General features: G+C 38.9%; 1 protein-coding gene across 3 annotated transcripts in view; it reads right to left on the minus strand.

Moving 5' to 3' along the window:
* SLC10A7 (solute carrier family 10 member 7) overlaps positions 1–21,641 on the minus strand; it is a 195,069-nt gene that overhangs the window by 132,731 nt on the left and 40,697 nt on the right. For 2 of the 3 annotated variants that reach the window (XM_053930614.1, XM_024568980.3), the window contains exon 5: positions 3,215–3,253. The exons of the other annotated variant lie outside the window; for it this stretch is intronic. In XM_053930614.1, the coding sequence (XP_053786589.1) occupies positions 3,215–3,253 (39 nt within the window). The remainder of the gene's footprint in view (positions 1–3,214; positions 3,254–21,641) is intronic. 3 annotated transcript variants of the gene reach the window in all.

Raw genomic sequence — 21,641 nt, forward strand, 5'->3', positions numbered from 1 at the left:
ACAAGAACCCAGACAAGTCTGACACCAGAAACCATACTACTACCCATAATCCTAAATTTTAAGAATAGAGAGTCATTGAAATTAAGAACAATCTGACAGTAACCAGAGGGGAGGTGGGAGGGGATAATGGGGAAAAGAGGGGGAAGGGTTTTCAGGAACAACTATAAAGGACCCATGGACAAAACCAAGGGGGGAGGGAATCAGGGGAGGGAGGTGGGGATGGCTGGGGTGGGGGGGAATGGCAGGGGGAAATGCAGACAACTGTATTGAACAATAAAATATTAAGAAAAGAAGAATAGGGAGATATTTTCCATTTATAAAGAAAACTCCCCCAACCCCCTAACAAGTACCACCCTTTAAGAATAACAAAATATAACCTGAAGTTTCTGATTCAGAATTAAAATAAGTCCTTTTCCCAAGCCCAGTTCAGGCCCCAACTACTCCCTGAAGATTTCTCATATCATTCCACTGCGATGCATCTCTTTCTTCGACCTCCTGACCACGCTGTACGGTGTTCATGTGCAGAAAGTGCCAGCTGCCTGCTGCAGCCCACTCTCCTCTTCCGCAGTAACAGAAAGCCAAATGTCAGCTCTTCGCAAATGGGCAGATGTCGCAGCCCCTCCAGTGGCTAGGTATGATCACATGACTAAGTTCTACAATAAAACATTACTAAGTGTGGTGCTGAAATTCTAGGAATGCTGTTTTTAACAAGCAGACTTAGCTTTCAGGGGAGCTCTTCTGTCCTCTTTCACTGTGCCTTGCTGTCCAGGCATCTCTCTGGCTGGAGTGACAGCAGCTATCTTGGGTCACGAGGCAACCTTGGGGAAGGAAGCTCATGCTGTGGAGGGTGGAGGAGGAAGAGCGGCATTTCAGTCCACAGTGAGACCGTGAGGCCACTGTATCATCCTTGCACAGCCTCCTCCAGATTTGACCTAATAGAGAAATAACCCTTTACCTTGTATAAGCTGCTTTTATTATTTTGTTAAGTAAGCTGAACCCAATTCTAACTCATTTCGTTCAGACTCATACACATTTCATAACCCAAGGTTTATTGTAACTATGATAGAGAAGGGAGAAAAAAGAAATAGAATTATTTCTTTTATAACACTTCAGCAAAACATCTCCAATCAGAATTTTCATTCTCAAACCCTTTCTGGTAATTTTCAACTTTGGGAAAGAGAAAGCAGGGGCATGAAATGGAAAGAAAAATGAAAAAAACAAACCCACACTGGCGCCTCTCTGGCACTGCTCTGCCACCTCCTCTCCTCTCTTCTCAACAAGCGAAGCCCTAACACACTCTGAGTTCCAGCTCAGAGAAGCTGCTTCTGTCCCGCCTTCGAATTCGGAGTGCACATTCCTCCCTCGGCCATTTGAAAGTAACATACCATACAGTAACGTCTTTTGTTTGGCTTCTTTACTTTTATATTGTATTTCTTTTTGCATGTGTCAATTTCACAACCTAGAGGGACCCATACCATATTTCTCTGCACCCCCCTAGAGCTACCAGAAAGGGAATTCTGTGTGGCAGGACATCAATAAATACTGTTGATTAATTGAACTAAGATAAGATAGAAGACAGAGGGAAAAAAGCAGAAGACTAAGAAGTGAGAATGCACAAATTTTTAGAAGTGAAAAAGCATAATAAAACCCCAGAGGATTCCCCAGGACAAGTTTTACTCCGCTGGACCTTATCAAAGAATTAGACCTTGCAGAACAAATGCCATGATATGTTCGTTGTTCAGAGTCGGTGCAAAGCAGCAACTATACCCAGTGAGCTTGTTTTCCAAATACGGACGATGCACTTCGCTTTAGTTACTCAGACAATTGTCTCAACCTATTTTCTTAGTGACCTCAGACGGTTAAAAGAGTAGAGATCCAGCTTAGGAAACCATGCTTTGATAGCAATGTATATGATTCCAAACCACACACAAAAAAATTGGCTTCCAACAAGATCATATTTAACATATTATTCTGTCAATTGTGACAATGTACAGAAAATAATACTTGCACACATGTAATAATGACTTAAAATATTACTGAGTCTAACATAAGTAGGTCAAGAGATCATTTTCATTAAAGAGACTCTATTATCTCTCTTCAGAAACCCAGTAACAATACAGCTTCAGGAACAACATTACTACTTTAAAAACAAGATATGTCCCAAACATATTTTGTAGAAGTTACGTAAGTAAAAGCTCTGTAACACTGAAACATTAAAATCTGTATAGAAGCATATAGAATTAATACTCTGTAATAAATACATTTAAAATCTTTAACTACATTTAAATACATACAATAACAAGTAACATCTAGAACACTTTATACAGAGGCAATTGATATTTTGCCTGGACACATGAACCAGTTTATACTCCATTGATTCTACTCTCAATTATTTGTACTACATATCTGCTAATAGGTTATGTACCTAAAAGTACAGCATTCTAATTTAAATTTAGCAAAGTTTTAGGGAGGATATAAATAAAAATATTCAATTAACAGAAAATTCAGCTTCTTTCTCGAATGAATAATACAAATAATACAAACCACATTTTTTGTTATACCATCTATTTTAAAAATGATTAAAAATGCTAAAATAGTATTATCCTTTAATTATAATATATTGTAATTATATGTATGAAAGTTGAACTATTTTTAATCTTTTTACATTCAATTTATAGTTTGCCTATCAAAAATGCTGCATTTTCTTGCAAATATTCATTAGTTATTTCCTCATTTCAAATTTTTTTCACATAGATTTCTCAGAAGAAACCAAGACAGTAGCTTCTTTGACAATGAAATGTACAAAATAAATGACATGTCAACAAGTAAATTAGCATCCCCTTTCTGAGCAGCTGGGTCATGTTTCCTTCTCAAAATCCTTAGTCCCATGATACAAAATAATAATAATCTAAAAGACCTCATTAAATGATCAATATATTGACATAACCTCTATAAAGAGACACACAGTGTTTTAACTGATTCCATGAATCCATTAAATGGAATATTAAACCCAAGTCTACAAATTATATTGTAAAAGAAAAATTATTTTAATTTATTAACTATTTTTCTCCAGGTTATGGATAATGGATCATAAAAGATACAAAAACTCTTATATTTAACCATATAGTAAAAGAAGTCCAATATCACTACATCTTTCATACAAACAATATCACAACAAAAGTTATAATAGACAAGTTAAACCATGTTTACTTACCAAAAAACTTCCAAAGGCTGAATTAAATATTGCTGCTGCCTATAGAGAAAATAAATGGGGGGAAAACTCGCTGAAGGTGAATAGGAAAAGAAAAACCAAAGGTTATCATTGTCCCATCCCCACTATTCAAAAATCTGAAAACATTGACGCTATAAAGCAAAGTTAGTCACTGCCTACAGAAATTGCCAGCGGCCTACAGTTCACCGAGACAGATGAGCCGCAGCTTCGAGACTCATAAGTAACGGGGGTCCAAAGCCAGTGGAGACGGCTCGCCATGCACGCTCCGAACCTCTGCGTTAGCACCATAGAACTGCGACCGACTGCAAACTGAAGCCTTATTGTTACTGATTCTGCTGCCAAAGTTAAGACAATCAGAGGGTGATCTATTCATAAAAAAAAATTCATATTACTGGGAAAGGAAACCCAGAATTGTAAAGAAAACATTAACTACTCTCTGTCAGGGAGCCCAAGTCCTAGGAGATCCCCACAGGGTGAGACCAGTGGTTTCCATACAGCACTCATTAAAATTAGGAACAATGTTTTCAGACCGTGGAAGTTATTGCTACTCCATTCGTTCTACAGTAGAAACAAGCAAGGAAAACTTCTATTGGGTGTTCAAAGTTCAGAGAAGAATATTCGACTTTGCTTACCTAAATATCCAGGGAATACACAGTAGAAGTAATACAGCTCTTAACTTTAAATCAATGTCTGTATTCCATGAAGCTACACTTGAGTCCTAAAAGCATCTCGCATTATTCAAAAAGGATAGGAACTTGTGTAACATCCCATTTGATGAAAGAAAGGAGTAAGAAAGAAAAGAAAAAACAATAAAAGGCAAAAGGAGGGGTCGAGAAACCCTATTGACATCACCTGCATATCCAGAGCAGAATTAAGTTAATTATCGTGGACATTAGCAGCCACATCGTAGTAAGAAGACGATGTCAGTTCAGCGAGTTTGAACCAAGTCCAAAGCCAAGCTAAGAGCTGTAGCTGAAAATGCCTTCTGCTCCAGAAGAGGATGCAATGAGAGTGCATGGGTAATGAGATCCTTGGCTCCAGAGAGCTTAGCTCTCCTGTTCAAGTTCATAATTAATTCAAAGCTTTGATAATTTCATTAGATTTCTCCTTTGCTGGCCCCATCAATAAAAGATGGCACTGGACCACACCTCCTCTGTGGCATAAATACAGGCACAGACCAGGGAAACCTTTGCTTCCTGACAGGGGTAACGGCATATGGTGTTCCATGTTGTGCAGGGAGCAGTGAAAAAAAAAAAAGATTTGGCTAAATAAAACATTGCAGATGACAACTGCAAGCTAGAGCAACATAAACATATCTTCCTGGAATTCCGATATGGATGATTCAGGAAAAAAGTTTTATGTGGGGAGAAAAGTAAGTAAAACAGTATACATAAATGAGCTGTGCTGAGATCAACAAGGAATGCCACCTTCCTTTCTACAGAAATGCACCTTCCCCACAGACAGCGTTCATTTCCCGATCCTGTTTTGTGCTGCAAGCAGACTGATCTCTAAAGGAAGGAAGTCTTCCCCTTTGAGCTCCTCTCTTCCTAATTTGCTTCTTGCCAGTGCCTTTCACCAACCTTATACTAGATCAATAACAGTTTTGCTTAACATTTAAAAAATGATTAGAAATAAAAAGGCTTAGAAGCCAAGTAAAATAAATATCAATTGCTACTCATCAGACCAAATCAGCACACTTGCACTCCCTCCAGTTCTCTTTTTACACCCAAACACAAGACATATGTTCCATATGGTTGGCTGTGTTTCTGCATTTTATAAAATGACAGTGACAGCTTAGGTGCCCAAAGACGCTGCAGGCCACCTTATTCTAAGTTGTTTTTCTGACAGAGGTGATGGATTTGAACTTGCTCACCTACGCTACACTCAGTCCTTCCATGCAGTGAGATCAGGCAATCATCGGTGAAAGCTTGGGTACTCCACAGAATCATGTAAAATCAGACACTACACCAAGAATCTAGGGCTCAATATCAGATAATTAAGCTCATAGTTGGCTCACTCCTACACTTGTAGCAGAGGAAGGAATTATGTTTTCCCAAGTTCCCATGAGTGATGATATTCAGAGAGTATTTAACTGATACACAAGGGACAGGGGTGTCTTCCGACTTAGTGAGGAATTTCCAACTCCTTGGCATGACATACAAGGCTCTCCATACATGGGTCTCTGTCTGGAGAGAGATCTCATTTCCTGCCTCAAATTTTATATTCTGACAATTCTCCAAACTCACCACGCTGCTTCTTACCCCTTTCTTCCATGACCTGGAGTGCCCTTCTCTACCACTGATCTCGGCAACTCCGCTTAGGCACTGTTCTTCCAAGAAGATTTCAATCGCCTCCTCCACACACATGCTGACACTGCGAGGTAGACTCAGTGTCCCCACACCTGCTGCCCCAGCACCCCGAACACACCTTGGCCATGGCACTGGCCACACTACAGAAATGACCTGTCTGCGTGGCTACCTGTCCCACTGCAGACCAAAGCCTTCTAAGGAAGAAATCTGATGAAGCCCACCCTAAGTGCCTGCATGTTTGTTATGGATTGCTGAAATAAGTAGAGCCTCCAGAAATGTTCAAAGCCTACCTCGCCTACTCAGTTACTCCATGTGTCCGGCAGAATCCAGGGACTGGAAGACACAGAGGACTGGGCCTGCCCAAGCCAAACTGAGCAATAGCAATGACAGATTTAGACTTCAGTCTCCCAGCCGATAGAAGCATCTCTGACATCTTGTTTTACTTCCCATAACCTCTCGGTTATGACCTAGTGGCATAAATATGCTTAACACAAATGTTTTAAAAGTTACCACTGCCATAAAGCAATTGAGTTAGTTAAGTAAAATCTAGAAGTACCAAGGAATACGATGCAGCCATTAAAAAGAGGATGATTTGCCCATACTGATAGGAAAGCACGCTGATCTCTCAAGTGAAAAAGCAAGTTTCAAACCACTGTGTATAATCCCTTCCATGTGTTGTTTTCCACAATAAGCAGTTCTCAGGCACCCGCTGGGTGTGCTACAATTCAGCTCAATTTTGCCACTATCTGCCTGAAACAAGTGTCAGAGCCCACTAGTTAAGGGCTCAGTCCCACAAGACTGTCCGCATTTCAGATGCCAATCATAAGTCCAAGTTGTCTCCTGTGTTCCTGGCCAACTGGCTATAAATCACAGGTTCCCACAAACCCATCCTGAGTTTGATTCATTTGCTACAGTGGCTCACAGGACTCAGGATACCAGTTTACTCACTCGATTACTGCTGTATTGTGAAAGGACATAACCCAGGAGCAGCCAGGTGAAAGAGACGCACAGGGCAAGGCATCACAGGGAAAGGGGACAGAGCTCTCTGCCCTCTCCAAGTGCACCAAATTCATGTTTCTTACTATAAATCACAGTACCGCATTCTGATTATGTTAGTATTTACACACATACATATATACAGGTACACATAAGAAAACAGTAACACTATTTTTTCTAAAAGGGATCACAAAAAGAACTCTTAACTATGGTTAAATTTGTTGAATGGGATTGGGTGAGGGTCATTTTTATTTTTCATTTTGTTCTCTGTCCTGTTTGGCTTTTGTTTTTAACATGTTACTTTTCTGTATTTCATAAGAGTTATCTGGCCAGGGAGATGTTCAGCTACTTACTGTCTGCATTTTAAATTCCTTTGTGTTAAAATGTAATAAATATTTCATTTCAAAATGAAATTAAGGTCCTGGCCGGTGTGGCTCAGTGGATTGAGTGCCAGTCTGCGAATCAAAGGGTCGCTGGTTTGATTCCCAGTTGGGGCACATGCCTGGGTTGCACACCACGTTCCCTGGTGCTGGGGGGGGGGTGGGCGGTGGCGAGAGGCAACCACACATTGATGTTTCTCCCCGCCTCTCTTTCTCTCTCTCTTTCTCCCTCACTTCTCCTCTGTCCAAAAATAAATTTTAAAAATATTTTTAAAACATGAAATTAAGATTTGAATCCCTACTTGGTACATGAGTGCTATCTCTTGCCCGCTGCCCGACAAGTGGGAGGATGGACACCCTCTGGCACACGTTGCTGTGCTGGGGAGGAGAAGCCACAGGACGGACCAAGGGCATTTTCCAGGGGCATTTCTAGGGTGTGGATATGTGGTTTGGAAAGTAAGCCCCAAATCCACTATTCCTTGTGCATTAAAACAAACATGGCTAAAGAAAATACAAACCTTATAAATTGATATCAAACATGAACCACCGAAGACAGTTGGTTCTTAAGGTGGAATCCTTCAGGTCATGTGAGCAGAATCTCTGGATGTGAGTTTCCTCCCCTCGGCCTACTAGAAGCCATACCGGAGACATTTCACTGATTTTAAGTACAGCATTTCATTTATCTCTTCTGCTAGAGACAATTTAGTTACCCCTTCCCTGCCTAGAACGCTGCATTCTATGAGAATGTCCCCTTACAGCAAGAATTCTGTCTAATTTGCACAGAATTGTGTGCTCAGTGCCTAGAAGAGTACCCGGCTCGCAGTAGACCCTCAATAAACATTAATAAATGAATAAAGGAATGAATACTTCTTGTGCTGACTGAATGTCCTGCACAGTAATGTGTTTATTAATGAACTCGTGAAACCCATCTGCGGAGTGTATGCTTTGGTATAATCACATTTGAAGGATAATTAGATCAATGCTAACTGAAAAAAAAAAGTCCATATTGAGGCGATTTTTTAATACTGTGTAGATTGGCTTCCTTTATATTACACATTTTTAGATAATATATTGCTTTTAGTATCAGCTTAATTTTACCCAATATATGGTATTTTACTAATGTTTCATTATATATTATACAGCTTGTCTTTATTAAATTATTTTGGAAAATTGAGCAAGTTCCATAATGAATTAATTTCTTCATAACTTTAGAATTATTTGAAATAAAAAGGTATTTTTTTAAAAAAAAAACCCTGAAAACAATGGGGGCAGAGAGTCCCTTTGACTCATAAAAGCAAGATTTCCCATTAAAAGCTGAATGCTTTTAAACGTTATGGAGTTCCACCTTCTGGTGAGCCCCAAAACATCACCTTCCTTGCTGCCACACACTGACCATGCTCCACACCCTGGAGATGCGCACATTTGGAACCCCTTTAAATGACTGCTCTTCAAATATATGAATGTGGCTGGGTCCTACCCCTGTCTCCTCTTACAACACTGCGTCTAAAACTTGCACAATGCCAGTGCAACATCCCTCTTTTCTTTCCCTCATCAGGGCACTGAATTAAAAAATGAAACCCATCGTTTATACTGAGCGTAGATAATCTATTGCAAGTCAATTTATGAAACTCCCAGTTTTCACTGTTGCATACTCCGCTTCCCCAGCCAATGCATACAGAAATGTTTGCTAAAATGTCAAAATGGGGCACTTAGGGTTGTTTCCGAACTCCTGACAATGCTCCAAGTGGAGAATGTGTGGCAAGTATCTGTTCTAAAGTAAGATATGTATCTACACAGTTCTCCTTAAAAGACATGAAAACTAGGCCAGGGACCATTTCACATGCAGGCCAGATAATAACAAACCAGAAATTCTAGAGGTGATTAATAAGAGAAAATGTCCAGGAATAGAGGGTCTTTTGACTCTTTTCTCCTCCTCTAGGGGAGAGAGCTCAGTGCCCACCACACCTCCCAAGTTGGAGAAGGGACAATATATTCAAAAGAACCAACAGTGGGGATAGAAGAAACTGTGAGAAAGCAAGAATGCTATTGCTGTCCCATGCTGGAAGTTTACTGAGGGAAGAAAGTGCTTGCAAGGCGGCCAAGGAGCCGAGTACGCTCCATGAGAGTTCTGAGAAACATCACAGTGTGTTTATTCGCTGGAGTTGGATGGGGGGTGGGTTAGGGAGGATGTGTACGTGAACAGAGACAGGTGGGGAGGCTGCCTAGAATGGACCACAGTGGTGGGGCAAGGAGAGGGTAAACTGGGCCAAGTGTACTTCAAATCTGTGATGGGGTTGAGGTTCTGTCAATTCCCCGTGGGCCAAGTAGATGCCTCAGAGGACTGCCATCAAACTTGACTCATCTGGAGAGATCAAAAATAGCAGGAGCATTCCAGATAAAGAGAATCCAGCAATAAGAGGCTAAGGGACATGTTTAGGGGCAAAGGTGGAGGTATACTCTAAAGAACTCCCTCCCCTAACCTGTCCTGCAAAAAGAGCTAGCCTGTGGACACCTGCTATGACAGAGGGCACTGACGGTCAGGATCACAAGAGCACCAATAAGAAAAGACCGTCCCATGGTCTCTAACGCATCTGTTCTTACTCTCCCCTCTGGCTCTAAAGAGACCGGAAGTAGGGAAGGTGAGAAGGTAGAAGAATAGTAGAACAGTCCAGGCCCTCTTCCCCAATGGTCCTGCTTACCTTATTTTATATTTTTATACATCATACTCAACAGACAGAAACTAGAAGCATTCCCCTTAAGATCGGAAACAAGAGAGGGATATCTGCTTTCACCTCTCTTATTCACCATAGAACTGGAAGTCCTAGCCCCAGCAACCAGACAAGAAGAAGAGATAAAAGGCATCCAAATTAAAAAGGAAGAGGCGAAACTGTCATTATTTGCAGATGACATTGCACTGTACATGGAGAACCCTAAAAATTCCACCAAGAAACTACTAGAACTGACCAATGATTTCAGTAAATTAGCAGGATACAAAATTAATATCCTGAAATCATTTGCATTTTTATATAACAATAATTAACTATCAGAAAGAAAAATTAAGAAAATAATCCCATCCACAATTGCTATCATATATGTATATACTCATTAAGAAAAAAAGTACAATTTTCTGTGTTTTAAATAAACAGGTTAAGCCTAGGATGGGAAAGCAGGGAATTTGGAATTTTAAACTAGGCTGGCCTGCGTTATTTAACATCAAAAAGCTAATCCTCATGACCAAGTCTATGTTTGTAACTAAAAGTGACTAGAAAACCATGAGAGGTGCCAGAGATGCTGTCAAAGGAGAGGGTGTGGATGGGGAATTGAGTCCGTGAGATGGCATCTTATGCAGTGTATGATCCTCACATTCACACCACGCAAAAAAGAGATTATAATAGCACAATATTTTAAGGCATATATGAATTAAAACAAAATAAAACAAAACACCAGGCATTAGACATAGAAGTCAGTCAAAACCAGAGAGGTGAAGCCTGCCAGCTGCACTCTCCCGGGAATCCTGTGACTACGGAGCAAGGCGACGCACAGGGTGTGTCCTGCAAAGAAGGGTGGGAGGTGGAAATGCAACTGCAGCAGGCGGAGCAGAATGGAAAGGACTGTTCCGATACACAGGAGCAACTGGAAAGCTCTGCTGACAAAGTCAGGGAAGTAAGATGAGGCCCGCATCAAGGGTGGGCAAGGGGCTGAAGTTACGTACCCCAAAACTCCCAAACTCATGATTAATTCCAAGAAAAGAGAAGATGGGTCAAAGACCAGTGGAACTCCTAGTCTTCGGAAAGACACAAATGCAAAACATCTTTGAGGCCACACCTGAATAATCCAGACCAAAGTGGGTGCCCTGATAAAACAACCCCCACTGACGGGGTACAATCAGAAATCACAAACAGTGTGAGAAAGCTGTACACGACAACAGCAGCACTCTAAAGCAGTTAGGAAAGGAGGAGAAACTGGGTTTTCACAGTACACTAAAGAAGAAAATGCTCGATAAATCAAAGACCTCCATTTGGAAGGCAAAACTTTCAAAGTTTTAGAACCAACTATGAGAGACTATCTTTATGCCTTTAGAGAAGGAAACAATTTTCTTAAGTAAGATTTTAAGTAAGACACGAAAAGTACATAAGAGAAAGGGAAGCTAGGGTTGCCATGCAATGAATTTCTGGCCAGTGAGATCTAAATTGATGTATGTGCTTCATGGGGTGTGGGAGCAGGGAGGTCAGTTTCTGGCACTGCCTTTCTTCCCTTCTTCCTGCCTAGTGCACAGCAGCTATTTTGTGACCAGAGAAGAAAGACCCAAATAATGCAGAGATAGCCACTCTGATACGCCACAGAACAAATGCCAGCACTTCCTACCCACAGGCATCTCGGTAAATGAGAAAATAAGTCTTTGCCTGGCTAAGCTACTTGTAGTCTGATTCTCTATTCTCTGAAGCCTAACAGATACAGTCATGTTGCTAAACAAGGTAGAGAATAATAAAGGACTAGCCAGGCAGTGCTTCCCCTAGCTAGGCTTATTAAGCTGTATTTAGCACTACCCCTTGTTCCCACTGCATACGGCATAACACAAAAACAAAGAAAAGAAAACTGACTGCTGGTGACAGTTGCTGGAGATCTAAGCTGCACTGTCTTACCCTGGAAAAGATCCTCCATTATGTGAATTTATTTCACTTCAGCCTTTAATTAACAAGGAGAACTGTCCTTAATATTTACCTCCTTTCTAAGCATAGGTTCGGTTTGAAAAATAAAGACATCAAAGATTAAATTCCAATCCTCAGGCTCCCATTAAATATGGAAACACAAAATATTTTCTTTTTACTTGTCAGGTGTTTTGCAAAGTGCCATAAAAGGCAAAAAGAATAAAAATAAAAGAATTGGGAACAAGTTTATTCTGTTTGTTTTAAAAGCCAATTATAATGGATTTCTGATAAGCATCTTAGTTTTAATTTTAATATTGACTATTTAATTAGTACTATTTTCACTGCATAAATCTCATAACAAGTATAGTTGGATTTATACATTTCTCTATTACATTTAAGTACTATTGAACCATAATACAGAAGTAAACATACAGGACGTCCATTACAATGTGAGTTTATACACCCTATTCAATATTCAAGGGGCATTTTCTATTTGGTTCCATTATTTCTTACTGTATTTTTAGATTTTATTTACTTATTTTTAGAGAGAGGGGGAGGGAAAGAGAAATAGAGGGAGAGAAACATCAATGTGCAAGAGAAACATCAATCGGTTGCCTCTCTCACGTCCCCAATCGGGGACCTGGCCCACAACCCAGGCGTGTGCCCGGACTGGGAATCAAACTGGCGACCCTCTGGTCTGCAGGACGATGCCCAACCCACTGAGCTACACCAGTCAGGGTTGTTACCGTATTTTTTAACCAGCAATGGCTAAGACATAAAATACTGTTTTGAAATCAGTTTTGAATATTTCTTCTCAACAAATAAATCTAAATGAAGACTATATATTGCTATAAGGTATTTACGAATTTAAAGAAAGATTAATTTTAGAACACGTACCATTAAAATTCACCATTTTAATGACCACTTTAACTCTTTGTTTTAAAAACATCACAGAAATGAACGGAAGTTCATATATATGCAAGTTAAGAGTAAATGATATCCAGTCACTTTTCTGCAAGTGAGCTATATTTCTCGCCTCTTTCTACAGGTCCCTTTCTTGATACCAATGTTAAACCTTATTTAATATCCTTAATCTTGAAGTGAGCGAGGGATGGATATTCTTGTTTATAACTATTCATCTCAATTCAGGCCCGGAAAAATATATTCAAGTTACTGTTTCTGGGTACTAAATTGAATCAGGTGTCTTCTCCTCTTAAGGAAATTAAGTTGCTTTTGTGCGAGAGCGTTTTAATGAGCACAGAGCCCGCCGACAGTGATGAATGGGAACGACACCAGAGAGAGCGTGGAAGCAGGACAATATGTGCATGGAACAGCCTTACAGCCTATTTTTCACTGACTATTCTGAATGACTTTGCTGTTTCTTAAGGGGCCTATTAATCTCAAATTTAGTTATTACACAACGTTTATTTGAACATATATTCTGCGGATGATGACAGTTAATAAAGGAAATCTTTCACAAGCTGTATTTTTACATATTGTTCCAACTACAGCTCCTAGTCATTTGATGGTGTTGATGGAATGACCTACAATGTGCTGAGGTTTTTTGTTTTTTTTTTCTTTTAAAGGTACATATATTCAGATTCCTTTCTAAGCACACGGGGACTCTTAAATAACCGTTAAAATGCATACAAAAAAATCCCACTTTGAAATGGTAAAAGTAATAGGACATCTTAACTGTTCAACAAGAATTGTTTAATGTGAAAACTGATCCTTCTAAGACAAACCAGATACCTTTGAACATTTCTCAAGCTTTGGTGCACAGTACGCAATACTTCTTGCATACCAATCTACATGTCCACAATATGCACGGAGCAGGGGAGGGGAGCCAAAATCAATTTTCTGGAGGCGCAGAAAGAATCAAGTAACATAGCTGCTTTGATTTTCTCTTTGGTGTGCTTTTTAAAAATATATATATAAAATATCATGTGCTTAAAATAGTGGTGATCCTGTATTTCTTATTCCAGTAGCATACTTTAAGGCTTACAAGAATTATTTTACATTTTCCTAAAAACATATTTATAAACCCAAATAACTTCATCAATTCAGATTGTGGCTCTTGTTCCAGGAGAAATTTGTTACTTTAAATAGAACTGGTTCACAATAAGAAAACCTAATAGCAGGAAATATTTATAGTAGTTCAAGATTTTAAAATCTGTCCCATAATGGAGATGAACACAGGCTCGAACACATTCGATTTCATTCTCATGAAATCTTAGTCTTTAAAGGTATTCAATTTCAATGAAATCAGAATTTTCAAGTGAGAAGGGCCCTTAGATACTATGACAAGCCCTTCATAAGTGAAGAAAATCCCCAAGGTCATACTGGCTAATGGCAGAGCCAGAAGGAGCTCATCTCCAGACACTCCCTGTACCTTCCCTATTTCACCCACTGCCTATTTTACATCTTATTTTTAAAAGACATTTGTAGAGGAACAATACAAAAAAGGCATACGCCAAAACACTAATAGTGGTTATGTTGGGGTAATGGGATTATGGATATTTTTTTCCTATGTGCTTTTTCCTCATTTTCAAGGCTTTTGTGCTGATTATGTGTTTACTAGCAAAAAAAGTATACAATGAATGTTATGTTAAGTACACCTAATATTTCAGAGGTTCTCTCTTTAATCCTCAGACAGATCTTGAACAATTCTGTGCACACACTAGGTGCCCAATCAATGTCTGACTAAAATTAAATGAAATTGAGGATAAAGCTAAGAAGAATCTACCTACAGAGTCTTACTTGTTATATTAACACCGAATACTCAGAGGAACAAACTGTGGGTATGTGTAACTCAGAATATCAATTATTAAACTGAAAAGAAATATTTGTAATGTAGCTGGATAAAACTTCCTTAAAATATTACATATTACTTGACATCAGATCCTTTTAAAAATGCCTATTTATGGAGTTTGTTTTTCAATCTTTTGGGTTTCCTATTTCCTGTCTAAGAGGACTAAAATAAATACCCCTTTAATCATGCATTCATTCAATACAAATTTATTAAACAATCTATTAAGCCAAGCACAGAGAATATAGAAATAAGGACAATAGACCACCGCTCAGGGAACAGAGCTAAGAGAGAGACATCGTAATGGCTATGCTACAAGATCAATGGGATCAAGTGTTATGGCAGCACAGAAATTAACTACTAAAATTTCCTTCAAAATGGCCTTTTCAGTACCTTCTAGTGATATACAACCAGCACTTCTCTGATCAATTAATGGAAGCTCTATTCAATGTCAACAACGCATCTACTAAGCTCTCAGCACGCCAACGGAGAAATTGGCCAAGAATTCCCACAACACTTTGTTTAGAAGGGCATCCACAAAACCTAAGTGACAACCTATGTCAAGCCATCTAATGTTTCTTGCAAATTTTAGACTCCAGCTACCTACCTCTGTTATTTCTGCTCCTTCCCATCCATTAGGACTGGGAATCTCAGAGCTTCTTAAGAGGGCAGTGGATCAATCCCTCAGCAATAACTCTTTCATCAGCTTTTCATTAGCAATAAAATAGCTTTCCCGCCACCTTCTGGGAAATAACTTACCATAGGTACTGCAGAATCTCACCACGGAACTGCAAGGGACTTCTGCAGATCAACTACTCAAGACACTTTTCCTCAAAAAGCAAAACACTCTAAGCACTAACAAAGGGAACCAGCCTCTCCTATCTTCCTGATTTCGGGATCAGAGACTATTCAATCTCCTTTAGATTCTGGATTTAAAATTTACATTTTGAATCACATTTTTCATTACTAAGTCCTTTCCTTTTCTGACTTAACTTTTCATGGAGATCATTTGTTTATGTTAGATCCCCTGAGAATATTGTTTATGGGTGACATTCCTTATTTATTGTGTTATATAGGTTTCAAGATCCATTTTGAGTGGGATATTTCCCTATTTTCTTTTTCTCTCCCTTTTTAAAATGTGTCTCTTTTCTCTTATTTATTTCTCACTCACTCACTTTATTTTAGCTTCTGTAACTCTCACCAACATTATACCTACAAATCTATTCCAGGCTCGAACCTCTGAGATGGCTCTCTACCAAAATTTCGGTGATCCTCAGTGTAAAACTTAGTTGGAACTTTAGGAAACCTAGGGTAAAGGCAATGACCATAAGGTGCTTGGATTATTAGAGTTCAGAGCCCGAGAGTGTGATCTGTGAACTATGGTCATGCACCTTTATGAAAGTATTTGTATAAAAATTATTCTGAGCAGTTATTTTTCAGCTTCCATCCTGATGCATTCATCCACACTGGACTTTGAGGAGGATTTGTTTCAGGCTCCTGACTCTGGTGGAATATTTTAGTCCTCAGTGGCTAAAGGAGTAGATGACTCATCTTATTCATATCTATTATTTTTTCTAGAGTATACTGTTTATACTTTATTTACTTTTTGAGAAAAAATTTACATGTAATAAAATGCTTAGCTCTTTTGTGTACAATTTCATACATTTAGACAAATGAAGGGACCCATGCTGCCGACATGTAAATCTGATTATGCTTGTTTCCATTACTGGGAAAAGTTCTCCCATACAACTCGCCTCGTCTCCCAAGGCAGGAAAACACGATTCTGATTCCCGGTACTGTGGGGTTCTTTCACCTGTTCTTCGGTTTTAGTGGCATCGAAGCATACAGTATATATACTTTTTTCTTTTAGCTTATTGCCCTCAGAAAATTGCTCTTGTATTTGTTAGGTTGTGGTGTATACAGCGGTTCTTCGCTCTTCCTCCCTTGGAGCACTGTTTCATTGTGCGACCGCAGCGCCACGTGCTTATGCGCTCTCGGGCAGAAGTGCATTGGTACTGTCCCTCCTCCCCCAGTACTGTGAACAAAGCGGCCGTGAGCGTTTCAGTACTGTCTTTTCTGAAACGGAAACAGTGGAAATATTGTTTTCTTTTTCTTGGCTAAGTGACTAAAAAGTGAAACTTTTAGGTCATAGGAGAGATGTAGCGGCATTTACATTTAACATTGTAATATTTTCACCACCCTCATCGATTTATGAGATCTCCAGTTGTCCCCTATTTGTATTGTCACTGTGTACTGTCACCACTTCGTGATGTCAATTATTTGTGTGTATGCCAACCTACTGAAGCATGAAAAGGCATTTTATTAGAGAGTTAACTTGAAAAAAATTTTTTTAAAAAGCTGTGTTATTGCTGTTTCGAGTAGTATGCCGATCCTGATAAATATTTAACTGGTTCACAGGGTGAGAGGAGAACACCAGTTTTTAATATTTGCTCATTTTTGTGCTGTAAATACTCCCACCATGGCCAATTTTAAGCTGTAAACATGAACACCAAGATGGGAAGAGATTGCATAATTCCAAGGCATATGAGCACAGAAAGGAAATTAAATAAAGATATGAGCAGAAACTAATAAAATCAAAACCAGAAAGACAACAGAGATTAATGAAATCAAAAGCTGGTTCCTTTGGGATGGGGGGTAATCCGCAAAACCTATACGCCTTTAGAACCGGGTGCGGACAAGGTTTTCTGTAAAAGGCCGCCGTCCTATTTCAACACAATCGGCCTAACACCAACTGAATACACTGCTGTGCGGTTCTGACACGGAGCGGCTGGAGTGGGCACAAACCCCACAAGTGAAAGGCTCGGGCCTCCCCCAAACCCTCTCACTTCGGACCACAGGTGCACTTCAGGAGTCCCTGGGCCACCAACACTTCACCAACTGGTCACAAATTTGGGGGTTCCCATGATGCCCTCTGGTTCAGTAATTCAAGAAAACAACTCCCAGAACTCGCTGAAAATGCTATGCTCAGCATCTACACTTCTATGACAAAGGACGCACAGCAAGTCATACCTGGGAGCCCCGGGCCCTGTCCCATGAGCTCAGAGCACATCACTCTCCTAGCACATCCGTGCTCACTACCTGGGAAGTGTCCCTGGGCTGCAGGGTCCAGAGTTTTTCATTGGCATATGAAAAACTGTAGGCATAATGGATTAAATCACTGACCACATGATTGAACTCAGTATCTCCTTCCCGAGAGGCGGAATGGCTGAAAGTTCCAACCCTCGGATGGCATGCCTGGGTTTTCTGGTGACTAGTTCCCACACTGAAGTTGCCAAGATGCCCATCACGAGTCACCTCATTAGTATAACAAAGATACTTTTATCGGTCAGGAAGTTCTAAGGGTGCTTAAGCTCTGTGACAAAAAATGGGGACAGAGACTACATATATTTTTTATTATACTACAGCAACAGAGTAAATATTTTAGGCTGTTTAGCCCGTGTGGTCATTAGCCCATATGGTCACAAATTTTTAACTCTGCTATTTTGGCACATAAGTAGCCAGAGATACTATATAAACTAATGTGCGTGGTTGTGCTCCGGCAAAACTTCATCTATGGACATGAAAATTCGATTTCCACTTAAGTTCTACACATCATGAAATTTTATTCTTTGGATTTTTTTCTAACCATTAGAAAAATGCACAAAGGGAACCATTCTAACTTAACTCACTACATAAAAGCACAGAGGAAGTCAGATTTAGCCTGCAAGCCACAGCCCGCCCACCTCTGCTCTAAGAGAAAGAGAGGAGATAGAAATGACCAATATCTGGAATGAAGGATGTGACATCCTAAATTTTTTTTCAGATATTTAAAGAATGAGAAAAAATCCTAGGAATAAGTTTAACCAAGGCTGTAAAAGACCTGTACTTGGAAAATTTTAAGATAGTGAAGGAAGAAATGGAAGAGGACACAAATGAGTGGAAGCACATGCTGTGTTCATGGGTAGGAAAAATTAACATCATTAAAATGTTCACGCTACTCAAAGCAGCCTATAAATTCAGTGCAATTCCTATCAAGACATATCAATGGTGAATTTCACAGAAGTAGAATAAATATTCCAAAAATTTATATGGAACCACAAAAGACCCCAAATAGACTGGGCAATCTTGAAAGGGAAGAACAAAGTTGGAGGAGTCACACAAGCTGATATGAAACAATACTGCAGAGTCATAGTAATCAAAACAGCATGTTACTGACATAAAAACAGACACATAAATCAGTGGAACAGAATATAGAACCCAGAAATAAATCCACACCTTTATGGTCAATTAACATTTGACAAAGGAGGCAAAAACATACAATGGAATAAAGATAATCTAGTCGATAAATGCTGATGGGAAAATTGGACAGTTACATGCAAAAAAATGAAACTAGACACCTATACCACACACAAGAATAAACTTAAAATAGATTAAAAAACTAAATGTAAGACTTAAAACCATAAAAATCCTAAAAGAAAACATAGGCAGTAAAATCGCAGACATTTCTCATAGCAGTATTTTTCTGATATATCACTTTAGGCAAGGGAAACAAAAAAAATAAACAAATAGGACTGCATCAAACTAAAAAGTATTTGTATAGCAAAGGAAACCATCAACAAAATAAAAGGCAACCCACTGAATGGGAGAACATATTTATCTATGATACATCTCATAAGGGTTTCTCTAAAATTCATAAAGAACTTATAAAACTCAACACCAAAAAAACAAATACAATTAAAAAATGGGCAAAGGACCTCAATAGACACTTCTCCAAGGGGAACATACAGATGGCTAATAGACATATGAAAAGATGCTCAACGTCACTAATTGTCAGAGAAATGCAAATTAAAACCACAATGAGGTACCATCTCATACCTGTCAGATAGCTATCCTCAATAAATCCTTATGATTTTTTAAATAACATTTTGTTTTTTCTAGCTTACTTTATTGTAAGAATACAGTATGTAATACATATAACATACAAAATATGTGTTGACTGTTTCTGCTGTCGGCAAGGCTTCCTTCCAGTCAACAGTAGGCTATTAGTAAAGTTTTTCAGGAATCAAAAGTTTTATGTGGATTTTCAACTGCATGTCGGGGGGGGGGGTGGTCTGTGCTCTAACACCTCATTGTTCAAGAGTCAACTGTACAAATATTCACGCTCCATCCCTGAAGAACTTAGGTTGTGCAGGGAAACAAAAGACACCATAGGAGGAGAAGGTTCAGTAGTGAACTGATCATTTCTAACATGATTCCCAAGAAAACATTTTCCCTTCCCACACTCACACCCAAACTATTTCACAATAATATCTATCTCTGTACTTCAGTTTTGGTTGGTTTACTCTCACAGATTATACAGACATCTGATAATACATCACAAATACAATGCAAATAAGTTGCTAAATATAATTGTAAGTCCTACAAGAGATGCAGGATTTCATTAAGTCAATGAAATCAGAACAAAGACAATGACAAGTAAGAAAAAAATAACTGACGAGATAGGTAGTCGAAAGGAGAATAATTAGAATATATTTTTAAATGAGAGCGCCTGTGAAAATTGATGATGCCTAAATTTTTGCATTTGTGTCTTTGATTGTTTTGCAAAAATAAACAGGAGGGAGAGTTGCGAAATCATGTCATCATATGATTTTCCTGGGAAAACTACAATTATATAACACCCTCCAAAACAACATTTGAGCCTTTCCTCATTCACACCAAGAACTGGTGAATAGTTATAATGTAATCAGAATTTTATTGGCTGAATTATAAAGTAAGCTTATTTTCATAATTTAGTTTCATTTTTTAAATAAAAATTAAACATATTTTCAGTAATTACTATGACATACTAATTATTTTTTAAAGTTAATTGATTTTAAGTGAAATTTCTACTGTATTATTTATCATTAAATAATATGGATTTTCTCCTTTTTAAATTCTAGTTATTCAAATTTTTTAGGGGGCCAAATATAGCAATTCTTCTTATTTCCTACAAAAGCATAGCTGAGGTTTAAAATAGAAGTTTCAATAGGTTACACACCCAGCAGAGTATAATTTAATTTTCTACAAATAATAGAGTAACACGGGAAGAAATATTAGAGACCATCTCCCCAACTCCCTGCTTGTACAAATAACAACTGGACAGAAGCACGGTGTGGGAAGTGACTCGCTCAGCATCACACAATTCCTGGCAGCGGCTGAGTCAGGATTACAAGGGAAAGCTCCCAAACACTTCCTTCTCTAGGCCATTAATCTTTATTGGACTCTAATATACTATGTAAATAAGATACATGTGAATATCAAAAATACACGGGATGGAAATTGTGTAGAGTCACTAAAACGTAAAACACTAGTCAGTGAGCAGTGAAGCGCTAAATCGACTTCACATTTTTATTAAGGCTCTCCTTCTGCAGTGATTGAAGGTGTATTAGCTTAGAGGTCCATGCGGTAGCTGTAGCACCAGGACGGATGGACTGCCAAGAGTGATTTAATAAAGGGGCCCCGCTGAACCACGGTGCATAAGCAACTCTGACAACCTGAGGCTTTCTTCTGGTCAAACGTTTTATATCTGTAAGTGACTTTCTCTAAAAAAAAATTACCTGAGAAGATACTCTCAGAAGGTTTCGCTGTAATAACAGTAGCCCAAACACTCCTAGATCAGTTTCTCCAAGATCTTAAGATGTGATTAAAAAAAAAAAAAGCTTAAAGGTCCCAGACCCTTCTACAGGCACCATTTATAACACGGTTAGAGATCTAGTTAAACAACGAATTCAGCAACTGCAGTGTGCAGTTCTTTGGGTTGAAGTAAAATAAAGAAACAGAAAACTTTCTAAATGTTTTCCTTTGGTTTTATTCTCAATATGAGCAACAGAAACTGGGGGTGGAGAGATGAAATAAAAATGTTTATTAAATACACATTTCTATAAAATATTATGTGGATTCCTTGTCTGTACAACAGGGACCAACCTGAACTCAGAGGACAAGAGTAGTGTGGGGAGGAAGCGACCACATGAGCAAAACTTCTTTAAAATAATAATAATGCCTGTGATTGGTGAGAGTTCTGGAAATGGTCCTTGCACACCCTTCATACCTTGCTGGCAGTGACGCAGGAAGCAGAAAAACCTTAAAAATGCCTGAATATATCCTTTGGTCCACCAATTACACTTTTAAAAATCTATTTAGGACAATGAAAAGATTTAGTTAAAAGGATTGTCATCAGGGCATTATTTTTAACAGCAAACTTATTCATGTCTGAAACAAATCATTGCC

Source organism: Desmodus rotundus, chromosome 9, assembly GCF_022682495.2.
Source record: "Desmodus rotundus isolate HL8 chromosome 9, HLdesRot8A.1, whole genome shotgun sequence".
Lineage (NCBI taxonomy): Eukaryota > Metazoa > Chordata > Mammalia > Chiroptera > Phyllostomidae > Desmodus > Desmodus rotundus.